Source organism: Betta splendens, chromosome 16 (genome assembly GCF_900634795.4).
Source record: "Betta splendens chromosome 16, fBetSpl5.4, whole genome shotgun sequence".
Lineage (NCBI taxonomy): Eukaryota > Metazoa > Chordata > Actinopteri > Anabantiformes > Osphronemidae > Betta > Betta splendens.
Window position 1 is genome coordinate 6,602,423 of NC_040896.2, and position 18,557 is coordinate 6,620,979.

The following is an 18,557-nucleotide window of genomic DNA, read 5'->3' on the forward strand; positions in this document are numbered from 1 at the left end:
CTCGGCGGAGGAAAAAATGATCATTTCACTGCATAGTTATTATGGAGGAATCTGAGTCCCTGCATTCTTAAATACTACTCGACATGTTTTTGGTTAATCCCCAATGAAAATTATTGTATAAGTATTTGATTGGGACAGACAATTAGAACACCTGGCTAATAGTAAACCTGAATATTATCACCACACATAATATCCAGTAATAGAAGCTGAGGCATATTTGAATCTAATATACTAATGTCTGATGACAGATTTAGGAACAGGAACACAGAGAAAACCTGGATATGAAGCTCCTGCCTCTTCGTGCATGCGGACTCCAACCACTAGATGGCAGCACCTCTGTTACTCTGACTTCAGGGGCTTTAAAGTGAATGACTGATGAGCATCATGGCCCACTTCGCTCCCCCTCTCTCTCCACCAGCCCCCTCCTCTCGCTCAGAGCCAAAATAATAAAACGCTGACTTCTCAAAGTGCCTGCAGTATGTCTGTCTCAGCATATCAGCCCTGAAGCCTGACACGGGGGGTGGAGGAGGGGAGGAGGGGAGGAAGAGCCACTTTCTCTGGTTTCTGTGTGAGCGCTCCAGCACTGAGCTTCTGTGAAGGTAGGTGAGAGCTGCTTGCTTCTGTTGCTGTGTGTGAGCGCGTTCGGGGAAACGCTGTCAGCTGTTGCAGTCCTTTGTGTTGTGTGTTTGCTTGTGGTCTGCTGGACCTGACTGAGCTCCACCGACTCCGCAGCGCGGCCGCTGATGTTCCACTGTCGGTCTGGAGCAGAGGTGCTGATGCGGGTTAGAAAGCAGGCTGTGCGTGTGTTGAGCCGCGCGCGTCTTGGTTTGTCCTCCGCCTCCTCCACATCGGACCCATTACTGTCTGACAGCGTGTATTTCTCACTGGATCACTTGGATTTTGACCCAGGCAGTTTAAGTGGGCGACTTTATTGAGGATCAGCTCTGCTGCAGTGCCAGCAAAAAGTTTTCTGTGCGTTTCTAAAAGCTTCTGTCTGAACTGGAGTGTCTGCAATCAAACGTCCTGAAGGAAAAGCTGCTCCTCAGGCTTCAGTGCGAGGAAGATGCAACCCAAGCCGGCCGGACTCAGTAGCTGAGTGGCGAAGCTAAAATTAAGCCGCGAGCTGTTTGAAATGTCACACATGGGCAGTGGACGAGCAGGAGACGACCTCCGCGTGGCGGCAAACGGCCTGAGACGCTGCTCCACCGCTGACAACCTGTGAGCACAGTGTAAATCCTGGGAGCGTGAACCCACAAACCAGGAGCTGCTGGAACCACGAGGAGCTACAGCTTCTCCCACAGAGCGCCCGCTGGTTTACTGCCTCTGTCTCTACCATTCATCTGCCTTTAACCGCGTTCAGCGGGCGTTAGCTGCTCTTTCGGTCTTTCTGCCGTTTTTTTGTCTAGTTTGTTGTTGTTGCTGCTGTCAAACACAGGAATTTCCCCATTGTGGGATTAATGGTCATATCCCATCCAGCTGTGGAAGACAGAAGGTCGAGAGGTCACCTGCTTCACACCACAGGAGATTCCTGGCGCTGGTTTTTGTTTTTGTGGATGAAGCCACATGTTTCACAGTTGAGGTTCAAGCATGAGTGAGGTCAGAGGTCACCGTAGCTCAGCGAAGCAAAGCGCAGCCGTCGCCCTGTTGAAGGCGCGTTTCTGCCTCCACATCCAGATGTTCAGCGTCGCGTTTGCTCTCGTCACTAGGCTCTTCTGTGTCATGTGGGTGAGAAGCTAATTGACTCCCCTCTGCACGGTGGACATCACCTCACCGTCTGAGGGTCACAGGCTGTGGAGCCCACCCTGTCTGTGGGTGCACGGCGGCAGCTCAAACCACCGCTCTGATTTAAAGGAACTCAAACCTCACTGCGTTGCAGCTTGGTTCACGTCCAACTAGAGACGTTCTATTAATAAAAGCAGCAGTGGGCCGGCGGCACCGCTCGGCCCGGTTGCTCTGTTTGGACTGGGAGGAAACCCCGATGGCGCACGTTCACAAACACTCGGCCGCTGTCCAGCGCCGGCGGCAGATTCCTGGAACCAAAACAAGATGTTTGGTCGCACGCAGACACAGGGTGGTGGAGGCGCGCGGGCAGAGAAGAATGGGACCGGTGCTCAGCTGTTCGCTCAGGTGTCAGAAAGCAGCCGCACATTAAACTCAACAATAAGCGAGGCTCAAAGGCTTCACTGCCGCCAAATCACATGAGCCTCGTTGGAAACGCAGCCCGGGTCACATTGGCTTCAGGCAAAGAACCGGCTCCGGCCCAATATTGCAGTGTTTGTAACCTGTTCTTCCAGCTGGAGGGGAGTTGGTCCGCACTCTTCGCTCACGGCTCCTCTGAGCTGCTCTGAGCTCATCCGTTAAAGCTCCTCCCACTTTCTTGACACCTGTGATCCCTGTTTGTGTGGCTGGCTTTACACCTCGGAGCTTTAACAGATGCTTAGCGGGTCCTGAACGTCCAGGTCCTATTTGGTAACATTGAACAATCTGCGACTCAGCACAACAAAACCCAGAACCACTGAGCAGCTGAACAAACTGCACTGAATTATAACTGGACCCAAACATTCAGGCCTGACCCAGTTTGAATGGAAAACCTGTGACCTCTGACCCTCAGGGAGCAGTGACTCTGATTCTGTATCTGCTTCGTATGAAGACTCGATGGGTCCCACATGAACGTGGCTGGGTTTGAGCCGGCGCCGCCGGTCGCCTCGCCGCTCCACCTCCCACCTGGAGCCGAGGGAACGTGGCTCAGTGTCCCGTTCAGGCCTCTGACGGAGGAACGCTTGAACTCTTGTTGCCATCACAGCTCAGACGTTCATTCTCGTGTGATGGGGTTCGCTGCTTTGGCCAAGTTGGGATGAAACCCGGACAGGAAATGAGCTGAGCTGCTGTGGATCTGTGGATGTGGATGCAGATACTGTACGTTGGGCGGCTCCACTACTGTACGGTGGACGCTGAGTGTTGGTCTGTGATAAATGAAGCCTTCTGCTTCACGCCCTCGGTGCATCCAGCTATTTTTAGCCTGTGTGGTGAGCTAAGGGTCTACAGTTACAGGACCTGCTCTCTTGCTCTCCTATGGTCCCGTTCCCTTCAAACCTCAGGGCACTGGTCGACGGTTGTTCACCTCGTGCGTTTTAAGGTGAAAATCAAGCTTATGTAAGCGTGTGCCCTGGACTCTGTCCTGCTGCGAATCGCAGACTTATTACTGGAAGTGCATCTATTAATGTCATTGTTCCGCTGCTGGACAGCGCGGGCGATGACCTCAGCGATGATCGTGCTTTACAAGGACAGTCAACGGAATGTGAGCCAGTGAAGCCTGTGGCCCGGCCAGGGGTCCGGGGGGTCCCATCATCAACCCAGGGGTCCATCATCAACCCAGGGGTCCCCCAGTAGAATAAAAGATCAATCAATGAGTGTTGATCAAATTTAAACATCATCAGATTCAGTTCAGAGCGATTCATATGAACATAAATATATGAACACATAAGAGTCGGAACTATAAGTGAGAACATGATGGTCTTATTGGTACATGACACATACTAAACCTTTTTAGACTCATGATCGGCTCATAACTAAAAAGAAGTGACAGAAATCCAGCTCCATCGAGGGCATGGAGGGAGCTCATGTTAAGTCTCCCTCTCTCTCTTTTCACAGTGCCCTCTCGCCCTCGGGTGTTTTGCGGTGTGTGTGAGTGAGTGTGTGTGTATGTGAGCCATGTCGGACCCCAGGGACATCGATGAGGACGCCATCCTCAAGGGCCTCAGCGCCGAGGAGCTGGATCGGCTGGAATATGAGCTGCAGGAGATGGACCCCGAGGTACTGCAGCGCCTGCTCTGTCTTCTGATCGGATCCGCTCGCGTCACCTGTGATTTGACCTGCTCTCTCCCAGAATGCCATGCTGCCCGCTGGCTTCCGGCAGCGCGACCAGACGAAGAAGAGCCCGACGGGGCCGTTCGACCGCGACGCCCTGATGCAGCACCTGGAGAAGCAGGCCATAGAGCACCAGGACCGGGAGGACCTGGTGCCGTTCACCGGCGAGAAGAAAGGTGGGTCAGACAGGAGGAACTCACCAGAACCATCAGCAGAGGCTTCCTCTTCACATGTGTTGTGTTTCACTGGGGTCACAGCTGTGACGCATCACTGCTCAGCAGCTCAGGATCCTAGTTCTAAGTCTGTGTGTGGTTTCTGCAGCTCACTGGGTTTTGGAACATTTTCATGATTGTGCTTTGAGTGAATGGGTTCAGTGGGAGATGACTTGGCTCAGAGATGGTCCTCTGCTCGTGTCCGTCTCCAGGAAAGGCCTTCGTGGCCAAGAAGCCAGCGGAGATCCCCCTTCACGAGCAGGTGATCCTGGAGCCGGAGCTGGAGGAGGCGCTGAAGAACGCCACTGACGCCGAGATGTGCGACATCGCAGGTTGGTCCCATCCATGCCCACGTCCTGTGAGTGATGGGGCTGGGACGAGAGAGGCTCAGAGTCGTCTTGTTCACTGTGAAAGGCTGCAGACGCGGTGAAAAGCTGCCGTCTCACCTCAGGGAACGCCGTTATTCCCTGTTGTCGGTGACTCTGACGATGCCACTGTGTGATGCTGTGATGTGGCGTTTGTGTTTCCCAGCAGCGGCATGGTGTGAGCCAGTGTTTTCATGGCCCACACAGTTCCACGCGCCGTTAGCGTGGCATCGCGTCCCCTCTGTGGCTCAGCCGCACACAAAACAAGCCCCCGCCCAAGAGCGGGTGGAGGGACGTCAGAGATACAGTATCTGCACAGAACACACGTCCACACACGCGGCCTTTTGTTTCCTGGAGCCTGAAACCCATCGTTTTACGAGCCGTGTAAATTGATATATGTTCAGTATTAAATTAGCGGTTTCCATAATAACAATATTAGCTAATCATTACAAACGGTCGACCTTTCACAGTCGTTCTGTCGAGTCATGATTTGGTACAAGCGCTCGTTTCCTTACGTTTTGGTCCCGGTTCTACCTCTGACCCGCTGGTTATGGACCCCACATTTGTCGCTCCGTTAAGTGTGACTCCTGACCACACGCCTGTGAGCAGCCAAACCGGCCTGCAGGCATGCGGAAAGGCCTGTTTGTGCGGCCTGTCAGGGCCAGAGATCAGCGCTTTAACTCTAGACGGAGCCCAGGCGAGGATTAAACCTCATTTAACCTCTGTCCCTCTTTTGTTTGAGCTTTTTGGCAAACAGACTAAAAAGGCGTGAATAGCAGGCTCCACGCGCTCCGAGCGGCTGGGCCTCCAGCTCATCCTGGACCTCACATAACTATTAGCATGCTGCCCCGTGGTGTCTCTCTGCCTGTGCTGTGAAGCTACTGTGGGTTATTCTCGGATGACGTGAGGGTGTTTATGGCCCGTTCTGTCCGACAGCTGTCTCTTACAAGGCCCTTCCCATGGTTCCGCTCACGAGGAGCAGCAGCCCGGTGCAGACTGCACTCTGCCCCCTCCTGGTCACAAACAGCAGCTACAGCTCAACGGTGTCGTCACCACAGTTCAGCGGCAGCTCATGAAGAATTAACTCACAATCATTTTTATTACACTCATCTCCAAACCACACAAAACACAGAGCAAAGCCACATGTCTGGAGAAAGAGGTCCTCACTGGGCCACTTTGCAACTGGCTCCCATTCAGAACCATTTTCATACCAGAATATACATTTGTGTCAGAAATGCCTGGTTGTGACTGTGTTTCTACGCTTGCAGCCATCCTTGGGATGTACACGCTGATGAGCAACAAGCAGTACTACGACGCTCTGGGCACCACCGGAACCATCGCCAACACAGAGGGCATCAACAGTACGAGCACATCAGCAGCAGCAGCAGCAGCTCATCACACGTACTCAGCTCCAGTCAGTAGATGTAAGTTGCTCCTGTGCCTTCAGGTGTGGTGAAAGGAGACCCATTCAAGATGTTTCCTGAGGAGCCACCCAACCCCACCAATGTGGAGGAAACCCTGGAGAGAATCCACAACAACGACAGCGGCCTGACAGAAGTCAACCTCAACAACATCAAGGTGAAACCCGTGTGCGTCTGTGAGCAATGAAGCCGAGAACAGTCGGTGACGTGCCGCCTCTCTCCTCAGGACATTCCCATCCCGACGCTGAAGGAGATCTTTGAGGCCATGAAGGGGAACTCTCACGTAGAGCTTCTGAGCATCGCAGCGACGCGCAGCAACGACCCCGTGGCCTACGTGAGCCGGCATTTGTGCGCAATGCTCGCACGGTTTAAATTTGGGTGCTCGTTAAAGCGGTGTCGCTGTTTCAGGCGTGCGCTGAGATGCTGCAGGAGAACACCAGCTTGCAGAGTCTTAATATCGAGTCCAACTTCATCACTTCTGACGGCATGATGGCCATCATCAAAGCTGTGGCCAAGAACGCCACGCTGGTGGAGCTGAAGATCGACAACCAGGTGTGAAAACGAGCGCGGTGCGACGGACAGGCAGACGTGAACCTCAGACCGATGCTTCCTCTTCCTCCCTGCAGAGGCAGAAGCTGGGGGACTCGGTGGAGATGGAGATCGCCGCCATGTTGGAGAACAACTCCAGCATCCTCAAGTTCGGCTACCACTTCACCCAGCAGGGTCCTCGCGCCAGAGCCGCCATGGCCATCACGCGAAACAACGACATGCGTGAGACACGTTTCTCTTCATAACAGGAACGTAAGCACACGCTTCACTGCCCACAACCTTCGTTTCTGCGTCTTTTCTTTTTCCACAGTTCGCCAGCAGAGACTAAGATGAAACCAAGGAGGAGCAAATCCACCAGTTCAGGTCCAGCCTCTGCACCGGCTGCCTGATCCAGCTGCGTTTGCTCTAACACAACGCCCGTGTGCATCCATTTCATCTGACTCACTCTAACACGGCCGGCTTTTTGTAGACTGCTCATTTCATCATAAAGGCGTGTGTAGGTCACCAGCAACGTGAAGTGTCTTCTTTTGTGCATTGCCAACATCATCCCAAACAAAAGGTTAACTCAAGTCATTCATGGAACCTTTTAATGTGGTGCTACATGTGGCACAAAAACCTGTAAATACTTTCAATAAAAATATATGTTCAACTATTTTCCATAAACATGTGGCCAGTTAAATTTGTCTGTTTTCAATTTCTTTTAAAATGTACAATTTGAATATTCCTAATGGCTCAGCTTAATTTTGAACTAGAACTTTACCAAAAGCTGTAATTAACTGTAAATCATAATAGGTTTGACATGTTACTTCCCCAAAGCCTCTGCTGATCCTCGGCCTTCCCCCAAACAGAGTTATTTTTACCGCCTGCTTCCCAGCCCTTGATAGGAAACGTAAGCTCGTCCACCAGGTTACTTTGCTCCAAATATAAGACCCATGTGCAGCGTCTGAGATTTACGAACAGAAACAGCTGCTAACCTCTGAGGATTTTCACAGCATTGCTTAGGTTCCCACCCTCCCCTCAATTCTTTTAACCGATTTCTTCTTCCTTAATGTTTGTGTGACCATTAATATGCTGAAGTGATTTTCAGACTTTGTAAAGGTCATGTTTTAATGTTCAGCTTTCCATGTGGGCTTTGCTGACATTTGGCCTCTTCAAATGATTTAAAGTTGAGGTTGCTTGTTGCAATCTTTGCCCTTTAATTGCAGTTTTACAGTAAAACATGGGTGGGTTGAATGGGCCGGTACCGTGCATAGAGATGTGTTCTGAGCTTTGTTAGCTGTGAGACATCAGATTTTAAACAGAGTTTACATTTGAATCTTAAAGTCTCCGTGACGAAGGTGACCGTTCTTGATACAGTGAGTGTGGCTGATGTCGGCCCACATTAAACTAACCCATGTTAAGTCCTTGAACATCCTCCCAGGGGCCTTTACGGCGTTAGCAAACTTATACCAACTGTTGTGAGTGAGGCACCTAATGAATGAACTAACCGATGGCTTCTCCGGTCACATTAGCACCAGAGCTGCCCGTCTGTTGTTCATGTAGAGTGACTTCTTTTGTAAATATAAACATGTTCTACATGGAGAAAATACACTTCAGTACATTTATTACAAAAATAATATTGAATTTCTACATGTCAAGTCATTTAGATTCTTTGTGACTCCTGTAGTGCATATAGAAGAAATGTGTAATCATCACTGAAAAACCCGGCTACCTAGGTGTAAACACACAGTTTACACTGTGAAAAAACTTAAAAGTTTCAACAGGTGCAATACAATCAAGTTGCATCAAAAGTTGATAGGTGACATGAAAAGCTGTGGTAGCTTCTGAGTGCAACACAGAGCAAATGTTCATCTGAGCTTTCCCACACTTGCTCTCAGTTGCTTGCAGGTTGGACATTTAGTGAAGACGGCTCGTCTTCATCCGTGTCAAACTCCACATTCTCATCTTTGACCCACTGGCCACTCGGGTCCCGTATCCACCCATCACTGTGACAGAGACATTGTTATTGTGTGTGGCACAATAAATTGTATTAGATGGAACTGTGGCACTTTTTTACCTTTTCAGTTTGAGGTAGTGTTCCAGCTCTTTCCTCCTCTGGGCAGTTGTCGGCTCGGCCTCTTGTGTCACTGCAGACTGAAGTCCATTATTGCCTGTTGATGGATTTGACTCCCTATTGACTTATTGCATAAAATGTCCACAGTTATGACTGGGGTTGATTTATACTGTTATCCCGTGTATATGTTATTTCTGCGTCAGACTTACCTGCTGTGAAGCCGCTTGAACCGTTTGGTGAGACATCACTTGAAGCTTTCAAATACGTCTTTTCCTGCTCGTTGCTGCAGACGCGTGGACCTGAGCTGATGCTCGCAGATCCTTTTTCTGAATTTGTGCTTAAAAATAAGACATGTTTACAAAAATGTTTCCTATTTACTAATTTTCTGACATTTTGAATATAAGTGTACTTTTGCATATTAAATTTGGACGTCACGCACCTTCTTTTTCTGTGGCAACTATTGTACGGTACCGTCTTCAAAAGCGCGTGATGTGTGAGCCTCCGTGTTTGTGCCAGTAAAGGAGCAGAACTGGAGCACTCCTAAAATTGCAGCAACATAATTACACAAAACATTTACATGCATGAAAATGACTGGTTCTATAACCTGATCAAAGGGCACAGTGACAGGAACCTGTGAGGCATTACTTTATCCACTGCTCATGAGACAGTTACAGAACCAACCTGTCTGCTGTCTTCAGCCTGGACGTAGTTTATATGTTGTCTTTTGGTAATTTCATTCTTCAACTGTGACTTTTTCCCATAAAATGCTTTTAATCCTGAGTAAACAGAGCATGAAACACATGTTTTAGACAATTGTGAATTTATTGTATACGCTTACACGTGGTTTACGGTTAAACACGGCGATTTATGATGGCCTATATCATTAATATCATGGTGTTTGCGTTTCCATGTGACTCTTTCTCTCGGTGTCTCACCAGCTAGATGCCTTTTCCCCTTTCGGTGAACTGTCAGCATATCGACAGTGTCAAAGACGGGACGGTAGGAGCAGACGACGCAGGTGTATCTAGACAGCAGATGGAGAACAGGAGGTTGAAGTGAGAAACCTGAGGTGTAAACTGATGGCAGCAACGCTGATGTTCGTCTCACCTTCCGTTTTTCATAAGAGCTGCTTCATCTTCTGGAATAAAATTTGACAGAAGATCTGCCACACGTCGTTTCTGAAACACACGACAACAAACGCTATTTAAACGGGGAAGAGGGACTTTTATTTGGCTTAAATTTAAAAAGTTTCACCATTTGTTTTTAGCTAGCCTCACGCTAATCATGACGATGGTTATCGTCTCAGCTTATGCGCCATTAACAAATGGACAAAAATGAAAAAAATGTCACCTTTAGTATGTTTAACTGACTCTTGTCGTCACCTTCCCTTTTAAAAGACATAGTCGGCGCGCGTTGCTAATAAACTGACAGCAGATGGTTGTTACTGAAGGGTTGCTAGCTAACTAGCAACGGCACGATTACGCTAAGATAATTCGGGATGACAATGTTGCCTTCGCTGTCCAAACGAAAGCTGGGAAATTTATCTTACTGCTCAAGTTGCCTCTTTGACCGTTATATATATATCGACACAACAACTTTTACGTGGTAGCCACTTGCAATTATTCGAAATTGCTATTTACACAAGTTTCCATAACAATAACTTAAACTGGGACATTCAGTCACTTTGTGTCTGAATTCTATTCAAGGCTTCAGGTGGTTGGGTGATTCCTACTACATTAAATGCACCACCCGTGACGGATCATGGGACATTTCAGCATGCAACATATGGGTTCAGACAGCTGACTGCAGGAGACATGATGAGAAAACTTAAGCTAATAACTTTATCGGCTACTTTTCAGGCTTTCGTTTGAGAGGTAAGCTCGCTTTAAACACGCTGATAAGTAATTTGTTGCCTGTATCTGTGGCAGAGATTCGCAATTATATTGATAGCGGTTTACGTTAGTTCACGGACGCGGGAAGAAACATAAAAAAGAGCGTCAACGTTTATTATGTTGACAAATTAGCTAACAAGCTAACTGATCTTCTAGTTTAATATAATACGTTTAAAGGGCAGACACACTGTTCTCATGATGTGAAAGTCGACCGGTGCTGGTGGGGCCGCACTCTCCCAACGCCAGCTGAAGGAACCATGTCCGGGGAGCGAGCGCCGTTAGCCGCCGCGGGCGGAGGTGTGCTCCGCGGTAGCCGCTCGGTATCGTACGGCAGCTTGGTCCGGTCTCCGGTTCGACAGCGACGCATTGAGCACAAACTGCAGCCAGGAGAGACGCTGCAAGGCCTCGCCCTGAAATACGGAGTTTCTGTGAGTAACAAGCCACTAATTGGTGCAACAAACTCTAAGCTCTAAGTATATTCTGCTGATTAAACATCTATTAAAAATCAACATGCTAATTATCATTAATTTATCATTTCATTGTTGACCCACTTGTCAAGAAAAACAGTCTTTGTAAGTAACATTATGTAAGTTATTTGTGCGTCTCTGACCCCGTGTAATGCAGCTGTTAATTGCAACTACATAGTTTACAGTTAATAATCGTGTCATGGTATATGTACTTAAAATGTAAAGCATCTGCGTAATACAAATTAACATCAAGTTGACTTTCTCAGTTGCTGCCAATTTATATTCTATGTAATTCAACTGGAGCCTTGTTTTTTTATGTTGCACTAAGCAAAATGACCTACAGAGACAAGTTCATGAAGGCTTAATGAGCTAATTCTCTGTTGCAGATGGAACAAATCAAGCGAGCAAACAGACTGTACACTAATGAGTCCATATTCCTGAAGTCAACCTTGTTGATCCCTGTACTGTCAGATTTCAAGGACAGTAATAATGGGATGGATTTGGCTGCAGGTGACAATATAAAAGATGATCCTGCTTACATTGGAAGTGAGAAAAAGAAAGATGATGGCCAGGAAGTGCTATCAGACCTCACTCCAGTGGACTTTCTGAAACGGTTGGATGACTTGATAACTCATTCCAAGCAGGCTGCTGTCAAAGGATGCAAGGAAGCAGAGGAAAGGTATGACTGCTTGGCTCTCGCTGCTTGATCGTTCACTCTGGCTGTTTACACAGGACAATTTTCGGTTTGAGACATAAAATAGTTTTGCTTCTGTTAAACCTGGATATGAAATATAGATTGTTTAGATTAATTTCCTTGTTTATTTTTCCTCACCCCCAAAGACCAACCAGTTGGTGGTGGTCATGGACATGTTTTCATCAGGGTGAGCTGCAGCGGCATGGCTATGTCAGGATGTATTTTTTCAGTTTCCGTGATGCATCAAGGGTCTTAAATTTCTCTTCTGCTTTGCTTTTGTTCATACAAACAACAGAGGCAGATGTTGCTTTTGTTATGCACAAAGCATTTAGCAATTTATAAGGGTTTTATATTTGTATGTAAAATATAATGCAAATCCAAATTCCTAATAATGTACCTTCACTGCCCATTTAATTTAAGGTTGGTTCATTTGTATATATGCAAAACACTGTCTGGTAAAATGTTACAAAGAAAATGTTGAATGCTTGTCCACTTATTAAACACCTGCCTATTCATCCTATTCTGTTTTCAATCTAAATGTTGCCATTGCATGCGGGTAGCATTTGTAAGAGGATGGTTTTGAATTAGATTAGTCTTCAGATGTGCTTTTGTTTTTCCCTCTGTCTGTTCCTCACAGGGTTGCAGCCCTAGAGGCAGCTTGCAGCAGCAGGACATCAGCCTTGCAGCCTCTCAGAAGGTCACAGAGCATCATTTCACCTTCCAGAATGCAGGAGCAGCAGGCAGCACATGGGGCTGTGCCCCTCACTATCACCAAACTCACCAAGAACTTCAGAGATGAGGAGGATGAGATCTTTAAGCTGTGACATGTTTCTTCTTTCTCAGACATTTCAGATGCAGGAATGGGTCCTGGTGAAGCTCCTGCTTTAAGGATTTCATATGTACCATTTGATGTGGACAGGTCCCCATCAAATGGCTTGACAAATACTTAAAACAATAAGTCTCTATATTAATTTCTCACTAATAGTAGTCTCATGTATTTCTGTAAACATAGTGTAATTGATCAAAATGTGGCCATTACACACAGGAGATAAGTGTATGAATGTTGGAGATGAGATGTTTGTTCAGAAGTGTGACTGTGTTGTTCATGTAACTCTACCTCACATCCTCAAGTCTCTTGAGACTCACTTTTTCAACTTTCCACTGGGAGCAAAACAGCTTTATTGTAGCCAGTGTAGAAAATTTATTTTATTAGAAGTTGTTTTACTTTGCTTTTAGTAGTAAGTAAATGTATATTTTATTTAGACTGTGTATTTCATATATCTTTAAAATCATCATGGAATTGTTTGTTCAGACAAATGTTAGCTGTCATTAGCCCTAGAAATAGCTTAACTTACTTTACTCTGCACAATAGTTTACACAAAAAAATCACTTTAACTCAGTTACACTGAGGTGAAATATCAGGTCTCTTCCTTTTCAGTAATAATGTAAAACCAAAGACTAATGTCTGTAAGCCGGTGTCTGGAGCATGTCTCAGAAAATAACACGAGTCAACAGTCAGTCAGTGTCATCATCAGTGACATCATGCGTTGTTCTCTGTTCGCCTGTTCGCTTTATTGTTGGCAGCTTTTGTCTTTCGGATGCGTCGTATTACACTGACTTTCTGAAGCAGCAGCTCAACCACCACCGGGTGGCAGTGCTGCATCACCGTGGCGTTGTTTCTGCTTGATCTGCTCCTGTCTTCTATACAAGACACGAGCAGTTGATACATTATATGACGTCATAATCCTACTGGACATTTTATAATAAAATGACAATTCATAGTCAAACCTATTTAATTCTATTTTTATCTTATATTTGTGAAAACAAATGTATGTGTCATAATGTAGATGAGCACAACCTGACCAATGACCCAACCAACTTTATTTCTACTGCTCCTATTGTTTGAGGACGACAAAGTCTTTTGTTCTTAAATCTCTTGTCTTATGTTGCCGGTCCTGTAACAGTGAGACCAATTTTGTCCAACAGTTAAGTCTGCTACTAGACGTCCCAGTGTCTACCTGGAAAAAAAATCCTGCTCTCGTCATATTGTCCCATCCTCCACCAGTTTGTTGAGTCCTTTGCAGATCTTTACAAGGTGAGGACGAAAGGGGCCACTGGGTTCATACAGTTTGGTCAAGAGGTCTGGGTTCGAGTAATGGTTGAACACATGGTTGATGCGACCATGGGATTTAGGGGTGAGGTGGCTGTGAACCAGCTTCAGCAGCAGGTCCCTGCAGCTGGTCAGAAGCTCCTCCATGACGGCCTTGTCAAAGGTGAAGTCCACCTAGATCAGTTGAGATACATTTGTTTCAACACCAGCATGAGACAAAATATGAGCAATATCCAGATGTAGACTAAGTTAGGTGTGTGTTTGTGTGCGCGTGTTAAAATCGCAGCAAGGTATAGTTTTCCAATAAATCTCCATTCCATCATGCAAAACCGTTGGAAATCTAATCTGTGTATTCCTGAGGCCTCTACATACCCGCAGCGTTGGATGTGGAGAAACCTACCTCGTAGAAGCTGATGGCTGTCATGGCCCCTGTGCGCAGCTTTTTCTTGAATTCTTGAGCCACTCCCAACTCCTCTGTGTTGAAGCGGTTGTTTCTGAAGAGCACGCCGATCTTCACGGCTATTTTCACCAGGTCCTTGATCACTTTCTGAGCTTCTGATTTGTTTCCAGAGAACTCTTTGGAGACACGGTACAGTTCGTCCAAGATCTCGCTGGTCGTGTCGTCGATGAACATTTGCACAGAACTCTTGGTAGCCATTGTGCTGAGGATCTTTTTCTGTGCCTTCATGGCCATTTCCTTGGAGCTGAAGGCGTCCATGTTTGCCTGGATTACCAGGAAAAGGAATATCATTAACAACATTTATGACTTCCAGTGTCTAAGGGAACATTTTGTTGCCTTTTTATTAATATTTAAATTACTTGTGGAGATACATGCATAGGATGAGGCTGAATGATTTAAATACAAGTTTGGTACGTTCTGTTTTATCTGATGCAAATGATCCAGTAAGACGTCTTTCAATATTCATAGTGCTTCTTTTCTTGCCTGCAGCATGAACTTGTGCCTGTTCAAGGTGAAAAGTTAAGATTTATTGTCCCGACCTTTATAGAAGAATATTATTTTCTACTGGTTGCCTGTCAGCATAATTTCAGTTTCTTACTTTCAGAGGTTAACTAGCTCCTGTGGAAAAGGTTCAAGAATTCAAGGACAAACTATTGTTTGTGGAGTGTGGTGAGAACAGCACATGTTCACTGTTCCTGTCTAGATTACCCAGGTCGTCTGGGGGTTTGAACCGATGACCCAGTGATCATAGTTTGACTCTCTAACCTTCAGATTGGTATACGTCCCCATACTTGTAATTCCATGATATCCATATTTATATACAGATGTGTGTTTATATATATATATATATATATATATATATATATATATATATATATATATATATATATATATATATATATATATATATATATATATATATATATATATTTTCACTGCCTCTGTCATATTTGGAACATTGCTGTCATGTGCTGCAGTGTTTGTTTTTCTACCTGATATTCATATAATTCCAGAAGGGAAAAGTACCATGGAGGAGTCTCCACAGAGACTTTTAACATCTCCATCGAGACTTCAGCTGCACATCACAGCAAACACCAGGGGAGATGATCAGCATGCAAGCACCTCACTTTGGACAAGAACTACTTTTTATTTAGGATTGTCAGTTGATTGTATACATACATATAATTAAGTTTAATTTTTCTCTAATCTGTTTGAAAAGAGGTGACTTAGAAGAGGATTCACAAAGAAAAGTACTTGCATTTGTGTAGCTGATGTTCCTACTAAAGAAGCATTTGAAAGATAGGTCAGGTTCACATCCTGTCTCATCAAGGCATCAGACCGTGAAGCTTAGATTAAGACTGCTCTTAGCAGCAATGCATTTCTTATCGATATGCTTAACTTTCAACCTAATCCAAAGATCAGTAATTCTACACTGCACAGTATTTGTGTTGTACATCAGTAATACTTACACACACGTCCTGTCTCATTCAGCCGTATGTTCATGCACAGGTTCTATACAGTGAGTTACTGAGCATCTGTCATTGTAATTTTCCCACTTGTGGCCTGTGTGGACAAGTATCACCAGGAGCAGGTTGTCTGCATATCTGAGGCAGGTCTATGCCTGCTGCTTCCAGACCGGTGCTGGGGCAAGAAGCAGAGCGAGCAGCCTGCACCAGATCACTATCTTCATTACTGGCCTCACGTTTGCATCGACTCTGTTCCTTAAGATGTTGTATGTAAGCTGTCACATTCTGTAAATAACTGCCTGTGGTGGCTTTAATGTGCTTCTTTCATGCCTGCTTGTGTCTATTACACATTACTGTTCGAATGATGATGTTGTCATTGTTCAGCATCAGCGATGCCCCACTAATAGCGACACAGTCGCAGTAATGATTGTGTGATGCAAATGCGCGGCGCTTGATGTTTCTCCAGCCTTGGAGCCCAATCCCAGCTGCAACATCCATATCGAGAAAAAACTTTATGGGATATCTCCGTAGGTTCAATTACGCATGCACAACCATTCACTTTGAACAAGTGTCACATTTCAAATAGCTCGCTTCGTTACAAAGCTTCAGGTTCCCTGTGGGGAATTAAAGAACATTCATTAGATTAATTTTCCTTAACGGTGATAATGGAAGTGGAGCAGCGTGATAGCTATTTCAGATTCATGCTTCAATCTCATTTATTTGCTAAAAAGACTACAGGGATTTGAAAGACGTGCGCAGCTTAGTCATCAGCCAGTGTTTCTACATGGAGGTTGTTCAGCCATGCATTTGTAGTTTTTTGCTCATTCACCCCGTTTATTTAAAGCATTCCTGCTGGGGTCTGGGCTGTTGGGAGAATGCCCACATGCTTTTGTGTTACAGCAGCACTTTGCCATGAAAAACCACTTGTCTGTAATCGACGTCACTCAGTTAGTCGCGTCAAGGATGCTTTCAATGTTGAGCATCGCTTTTCTGGTCTAGATGGATTCAAGAGGCTGTTTAACCGTCGGTTTGTTGTTGATACTCTACAGGGAGCCACTGCATTACACGTTCAAGTGTTTGTTTCTCTGCTGAAGCTGAAGGGAGCTGTTTTCTGCCTGAATTAATACTCTCAGGAAAAGAACCGGAGAATTTATGGCGTGGACGTGAAGGTGTCACGGCCCAGTTTTTTCCATGTGTAGTTTAAAAGCCAGGCAGTGACAGACATACAGTACTGTAGAACGTGATCACAGGTGGAGCCAGACATTCAGGCACAGCCAAATATTTAGGATTCCTCACGTGACTCCAGTCTTCAGCCCCAGAGTTGTGCTTCATGTGTGGACTCGCACACGTGGATGCTCATGTACGTTGTGTCCATATTATTTCTAGTTGATTTTACAATGAGTCCTTTATTGTTTTTTGCAGGTTGCGTGCGTGGACTGTGTGTGTTCTCTCCATATGTACACAAGCTTAGCATAGTTCTTTGTGATGTTATTTTTATTTTCTGGTGATGAACCGGAGGTGATAAAGCAGTAATCACAGTAGTTCTTCCTCTTTACGCAACAGCCTGCTGTGCAAGAAAAGTACTGTGTCAGTATCAGGATGAAGAGTCACTTCCGTTGTTGTCTTTTGAACTGGTGTTGAAGTGTGGAGGTGTCTTGCTTTTTACGTATTTAAATCTGAATTCCATAATCAATTCTCTTTGAGGATTAATTTTTTACATGTTTTTGGATCTGCAAAGGGTCGTTTTGTAATTCTTAAAAAAACACACATTGCAGTCTCTCTCTAAAAATTGCACAACTCTGCTGCCTTGTCGTTGCTCAAGCCTGCCGCCCATCTGCCACCACGCCTCAAAAGGGAAGCGAAACAGGCAGCACTTGGCTGAACGGTAGTGACACCAGCAAATGCCCTCCGCTTCTATCAGCACCCGGTTCAAGTGATATCACAACCTTTCACAGTGTGTGGCTCTGACCTAGCGAGCGTCAAATCAGAGGCCAGCGCGTGAGGGAAAGTCCACTGAGTCGAGATTTGAGTGGAGCAACTCCCAGCCTTTAAAAACAAATGTTAACATCTGTTGGTGTCACCGTACTTGTTCCAGCATGACTGTGAGTCTACACGCATGTCTACTAACTCATACTCAAGATGGGGAAGTGAAGAGTCACACAATTTCCAGCAATACACGCTCAGTCCCTCTGCACCAGTGGCCACTCACAAATACTGTGAATTTCTCAAAGGAGATTAAACGTTGGAATGAAAGCAATCAAAGGTCAGATGCTCGTTTGTTCTGGCACATGAAGTATGAAGAGTGTCTTACCTGAGTCCCCCTCCCTCCTGGTGTGTGCTGGCTTTGCTTTTCCCTCTGCTCTGTCTTTTAGGCTGACGGCACCGGCCACTGGCTTTAATGGGATCCCTTCATCTTCATCACAGGTAGAATGGGAACCTCACAGAAACAGACCTCCTGCAGCGCTTCTGTCAGTCCTGCCACCCTGTCTTAAGATAATGTTGAGTTCTACTTCCTTGAGGAACTAAGTTGCTATGACACACCCCTCAGCCGATGTCTCTCTCTCTCTCTCTTTTTCTCTAGCTCCCCCTCTCTCGCTGATCCGTCTTGTGAATTTCTCTGAAATTCAAACTCTTGAAAACCACAGTGTTTCTCTGTTGCCCTCACTCTTCACGCTTTGACACTCTCTCTGATTCTGTCCCTGCTCCTGCATTTCTCTGTATTGCTGATGTTGTGGCTCTGCCTGTTCTGACAAGTGAAAACACCACAAAGAATTCAGCAGTAATGCGGTGCTGCAGCCTGTTGAAAGGGGTGCAGCCTCACTCCTGTTTTGTGTCCACCTGCACTGGAATGTGGCTCCTGTCAGTGCCGCTGAGCTCCACCCCCTGTCCCATGTGTCTCTGTTAGAGCAGTCGCATTTAGACGACATATTTACATCATAACTCTGTAATTTAGTGCGTTGTGTCCTTCATTAATAATTTATTGTAAAATACCCCGGCTGAC

General features: G+C 46.0%; 4 protein-coding genes across 8 annotated transcripts; 2 read left to right on the forward strand and 2 right to left on the reverse strand.

Annotated features, from left to right (window-relative positions):
- The first annotated feature begins 448 nt into the window (after positions 1-448).
- On the forward strand, positions 449-6,921 carry tmod4 (tropomodulin 4 (muscle)). 2 transcript variants are annotated; one of them, XM_029128886.3, is made up of 10 exons: positions 449-599; positions 3,652-3,813; positions 3,887-4,043; positions 4,292-4,411; positions 5,713-5,805; positions 5,892-6,022; positions 6,092-6,199; positions 6,274-6,417; positions 6,492-6,636; positions 6,725-6,921. In XM_029128886.3, exons 2-10 carry the CDS (start codon positions 3,712-3,714, stop codon positions 6,745-6,747), a joined length of 1,023 nt encoding a protein of 340 aa, XP_028984719.1. In that variant the 5' UTR covers positions 449-599; positions 3,652-3,711; the 3' UTR covers positions 6,748-6,921. The 2 variants fall into 2 exon arrangements, with proteins under 2 accessions (XP_028984719.1, XP_055359164.1); XM_055503189.1 differs by lacking the exon at positions 449-599 and adding an exon at positions 753-770.
- A 1,079-nt stretch (positions 6,922-8,000) lies between these two features.
- Positions 8,001-10,004, reverse strand: scnm1 (sodium channel modifier 1). 2 transcript variants are annotated; one of them, XM_029128888.2, is made up of 8 exons: positions 9,818-10,004; positions 9,575-9,645; positions 9,403-9,491; positions 9,149-9,243; positions 8,907-9,007; positions 8,677-8,804; positions 8,471-8,564; positions 8,001-8,399 (listed from the first exon to the last, which is right to left on the reverse strand). In XM_029128888.2, the coding sequence occupies exons 1-8, from the start codon at positions 9,866-9,868 to the stop codon at positions 8,288-8,290; spliced, it is 741 nt and encodes a 246-aa protein (XP_028984721.1). In that variant the 5' UTR covers positions 9,869-10,004; the 3' UTR covers positions 8,001-8,287. The 2 variants fall into 2 exon arrangements, with proteins under 2 accessions (XP_028984721.1, XP_028984720.1); XM_029128887.2 differs by having other exon boundaries at positions 8,471-8,591.
- A 156-nt stretch (positions 10,005-10,160) lies between these two features.
- lysmd1 (LysM, putative peptidoglycan-binding, domain containing 1) lies at positions 10,161-13,223 on the forward strand. 3 transcript variants are annotated; one of them, XM_029128890.3, is made up of 4 exons: positions 10,161-10,341; positions 10,516-10,787; positions 11,213-11,505; positions 12,158-13,223. In XM_029128890.3, the coding sequence occupies exons 2-4, from the start codon at positions 10,617-10,619 to the stop codon at positions 12,342-12,344; spliced, it is 651 nt and encodes a 216-aa protein (XP_028984723.1). In that variant the 5' UTR covers positions 10,161-10,341; positions 10,516-10,616; the 3' UTR covers positions 12,345-13,223. The 3 variants fall into 3 exon arrangements, with proteins under 3 accessions (XP_028984723.1, XP_028984722.1, XP_028984724.1); XM_029128889.3 differs by having other exon boundaries at positions 10,537-10,787; XM_029128891.3 differs by having other exon boundaries at positions 10,567-10,787.
- On the reverse strand, positions 13,042-18,332 carry tnfaip8l2b (tumor necrosis factor, alpha-induced protein 8-like 2b). The gene is made up of 3 exons (XM_029128893.3): positions 17,868-18,332; positions 14,031-14,354; positions 13,042-13,804 (listed from the first exon to the last, which is right to left on the reverse strand). The coding sequence occupies exons 2-3, from the start codon at positions 14,346-14,348 to the stop codon at positions 13,562-13,564; spliced, it is 561 nt and encodes a 186-aa protein (XP_028984726.1). The 5' UTR covers positions 14,349-14,354; positions 17,868-18,332; the 3' UTR covers positions 13,042-13,561.
- Between the last annotated feature and the right edge of the window lie 225 nt (positions 18,333-18,557).

Bases quoted from the DNA above. Each gene is read 5' to 3' on its own strand.
- tmod4 (XM_029128886.3), top strand. From the start codon at position 3,712: ATGTCGGACCCCAGGGACATCGATGAGGACGCCATCCTCAAGGGCCTC. The intron at 3,814-3,886 runs GTACTGCAGCGC...GCTCTCTCCCAG, and splicing joins TGCAGGAGATGGACCCCGAG to AATGCCATGCTGCCCGCTGG. The intron at 4,412-5,712 runs GTTGGTCCCATC...CTACGCTTGCAG, and splicing joins CGAGATGTGCGACATCGCAG to CCATCCTTGGGATGTACACG.
- scnm1 (XM_029128887.2), bottom strand. From the start codon at position 9,868: ATGTCTTTTAAAAGGGAAGGTGACGACAAGAGTCAGTTAAACATACTA. The intron at 9,646-9,817 runs GTGACATTTTTT...CGTGTGTTTCAG, and splicing joins GTCAGTTAAACATACTAAAG to AAACGACGTGTGGCAGATCT. The intron at 8,592-8,676 runs GTAAGTCTGACG...TTATGCAATAAG, and splicing joins TTCAAGCGGCTTCACAGCAG to TCAATAGGGAGTCAAATCCA.
- lysmd1 (XM_029128890.3), top strand. From the start codon at position 10,617: ATGTCCGGGGAGCGAGCGCCGTTAGCCGCCGCGGGCGGAGGTGTGCTC. The intron at 10,788-11,212 runs GTGAGTAACAAG...TCTCTGTTGCAG, and splicing joins CCCTGAAATACGGAGTTTCT to ATGGAACAAATCAAGCGAGC. The intron at 11,506-12,157 runs GTATGACTGCTT...TGTTCCTCACAG, and splicing joins TGCAAGGAAGCAGAGGAAAG to GGTTGCAGCCCTAGAGGCAG.
- tnfaip8l2b (XM_029128893.3), bottom strand. From the start codon at position 14,348: ATGGACGCCTTCAGCTCCAAGGAAATGGCCATGAAGGCACAGAAAAAG. The intron at 13,805-14,030 runs GTAGGTTTCTCC...CAACTGATCTAG, and splicing joins CAGCCATCAGCTTCTACGAG to GTGGACTTCACCTTTGACAA.